This window comes from Equus przewalskii, chromosome 13, assembly GCF_037783145.1.
Source record: "Equus przewalskii isolate Varuska chromosome 13, EquPr2, whole genome shotgun sequence".
Classification (NCBI taxonomy): domain Eukaryota; kingdom Metazoa; phylum Chordata; class Mammalia; order Perissodactyla; family Equidae; genus Equus; species Equus przewalskii.
The window spans coordinates 72196458-72199316 of NC_091843.1; the positions used below are offsets into that span (position 1 = coordinate 72196458).

A 2859-nucleotide genomic window follows, 5' to 3' on the forward strand; every position below is an offset into this window, starting at 1 on the left:
ACTGGTAAAAATATGGATATATTGTTCATAAGTGCTGCCACTTCTCTCTAGAACCAAGGATGGTTATGAGGAAGTCACTGATTAAATCTGCTCCTTGATCTTGTTCTCGGCAATCCCCACCAACAGGCATTGTCTTCTTTTGAAACGAGGAGTTTTATATATACACGCAGCATTGAGGGGTTGCAGTTTTCTTCCTAGCTGCAGCTCTTCACGAGGCTTTCTCTGGGGCAGTGAGCCCCGCCGTAAACACCACCTTGGCGCTTCCCTTCTCGAGTCGCTGGGGGACGTTGCTGCGGTTGGAGGCTCCACCTGGGCACAGCATCTCAGCTGTAGAGGCTGGTCTGGGAACGGGGACAATTTCCTACAGAAACGGTGTACGCCTTTGAAAGGGACTAAGGGTTGCTTTTATGTCTGCCTCCTGCAATTCCAGCTTCGACTAAAGTGGAAGCTAGACTGGAAATAAAGGCCACACTGATTTTCTTCTGAGAAAACACATTACCATGTAAAAAAGGTACTAATTGCTCAGTGGGAAGTGTTTTTATTTTACAAATACTCTGTGGCTCTGAAGTGACAGCAAGATTACATGTCTGACAGTATCACTGGTACAATTTCCAGGCTCCTCAGGGACAGCAACGTGGGGATTTTCCTCCCAGAAAGAAAAGCAAATTCTCTGCTCCCGAAGGTACACTTGATTTAAACACGATTCAAAGTAAGTAAAAACAGACGATAACACAGCAAATAACGACAGCGTGGCAATTTAGCTAATACAAATGCTCTTATCCAGAACACTATGGGATCGTGAAAGAGAACTGCAAAAATAACTCTGTAACTTTGACTGTTTTTACAACTTCCCAATGGCTCGTTCTCTCGTCTCCAAACGGGAAGATGTGAGAACTGGAAGGGAGAAAAGAAATCGGAAGAGTGTAGGAAAATGTAAACATGAGAAAGAAATATAACAGGAGAGCGGAGGAAGGGGGACAGCTTCAGTGTCAGTCTCTCGGAGACCCTCCTGCTCAGTATGATCCAGATAGACTCCAGCCGGCCTGGTGTTCCGTGAAACCTGGGCCACCGCTGCAGATGACCTGTCTCTGGCCATCGGGCACCTAGAAGGCGCTTTCGCAGGAGCAGGGCCGCGGCCGGGGGCGCGGCGGGGGTGGGCGCCAGCAGCCCTGCTCTGGCTGCTCCCGCCGGGCGTGGTGATAATGCGGGTGGGGCCAGCGGTAGCGATGGAGCGCCTGGTGGCCCCGGGCTCCCTCGTCGTCCTCCGCGACTCCCTCCCGCGCGCACCACACTGCGCCCAGGCGCCTCCGCAGCCGCCGCCGGAGCTGGCAATCGCCCGCCTGGAAGAAGAGGTAGACGAAGGGATCGAGCGCGCTGTTGGCCACCCCCACGAGGCGCAGCGCCACCGCCAGGTCCTCGGCCTCCCAGTCTCCCACTGGTCCGGACAACCACGCGGCCGCCAGCCGGGCAGCGAAGTAGGGCAGCTCGCAACCCACGAACAGCAGCGCCAGCGCCAGGCTCATCTTCAGGCTCTGCACCTTGGCGCGGGGCAGCGCGCTGGGCGCCGGGGCTCGGCCGGGACTCGCCGGCCAGGGCGCCGCAGCCGATGGCGCCTGGGGCGGGTGCTGCCACCAGGCGCAGAGCAGGCGTCTGCAAGCGACGCCCATGACCGCGACCGGCGCCACGAAACCCGCGACGGCCTCATAGAGCGCGTAGACCTGCAGGTGCCAGCGCGGCAGGTGCGCAAAGATGTCGCGGCAGCGACGCTCCCCAGGCCAGGCGCGAGCCGCTGGGGGCGCGGCGGGCGGCGGCAAGGGGGCGCCCCCGCGCACGACGAAGGCGGGGGGCAGCGCCAGCAGCAGCGCCAGCAGCCAGCCCAGGGCGGCGAGGGCGCGCGCGGGCAGCGGCGGGCCCTGCGGACGGCGCACGGCGCGCTGGCGCTCGAGGGCAATGAGCGCCACGAGGTGGGCCGAAGCGCCCCGGCCCGAGGCCTGCAGCAGCTGCACGAAGCGGCACGCCAGGTCGCCCGCGGCCCGGCGCGGCTCGCCCAGCAGCTCCCAGGCCAGCTGCGACAGCGCGGTGCCCCCGCACGCGTACAGGTCGGCCAGGGCCAGCTGCATCAGCAGGAAGTCCATCTTGCGACGCTTGGGCCCCGCCCAGGGCCCCCACCCGCCGCACAGGCGGCACAGCACCGTGGCGTTGCCGGCCACCGCCACCACCAGGATGACCCCCAGGAAGACCAGGCGGACACGGCGGCTAGGCGGCCCGGACGGCGGCGGCGACGGCGGCGGCGGCCCCGGGGCGGGGGCTCCTGGTCCGGAAGTCAGGTTGAGACCCCAGCCTAGCGAGATGGGTACGGAGAGGTTGGGAGCCGACGATAGAGTTGAGGGGCTGAAGGGATCCTCCATCCTTAGCCTGGAGGAAGATGAGGTACCGAAGAAGGCAGGCAGGGCGCGGGAAACCAAGGTGGAGGCGAGGCTGCTCCGGGCGCGACGCCGGGTCTTGAGTTCCCAAAGTTAGTTGAAAACGCACACGCACGGAGAGGGAGATGGATTCGGGCAGATTTGCGCTTAGTTGTTTTTATAGGTTGTCCTCGTCATTTGTCACTCAAATGTGGGTTGTACACTCGAGGAACACACATGATTCCTATTCTCCACCTTTTTCTGCGCGTCTCCCCTCCCAGTCCCGATGGATCCCCTTCCAGGCTCTGCTGCGCCCCGCCACTCTGCCCTCGCGGGAGCCGCGAATCCCTGGACTCTGGAACATCTTGCGTTTGCTATTTACACGTAGAGCGCAGCCTGACAGAGGCCGCTTTGGCCGCTGTAAAGGCTCTGTTAAGCTGCGACCAACACACCAGAA

The 2859-nt window shown here is 61.4% G+C and overlaps 1 protein-coding gene across 1 annotated transcript; it reads right to left on the reverse strand.

Annotated features, from left to right (window-relative positions):
• Positions 1-515: 515 nt before the first annotated feature.
• GPR150 (G protein-coupled receptor 150) lies at positions 516-2599 on the reverse strand. Its single transcript, XM_070569688.1, has one exon. The coding sequence runs from the start codon at positions 2406-2408 to the stop codon at positions 1104-1106; it is 1305 nt and encodes a 434-aa protein (XP_070425789.1). The 5' UTR covers positions 2409-2599; the 3' UTR covers positions 516-1103.
• Positions 2600-2859: the final 260 nt, after the last annotated feature.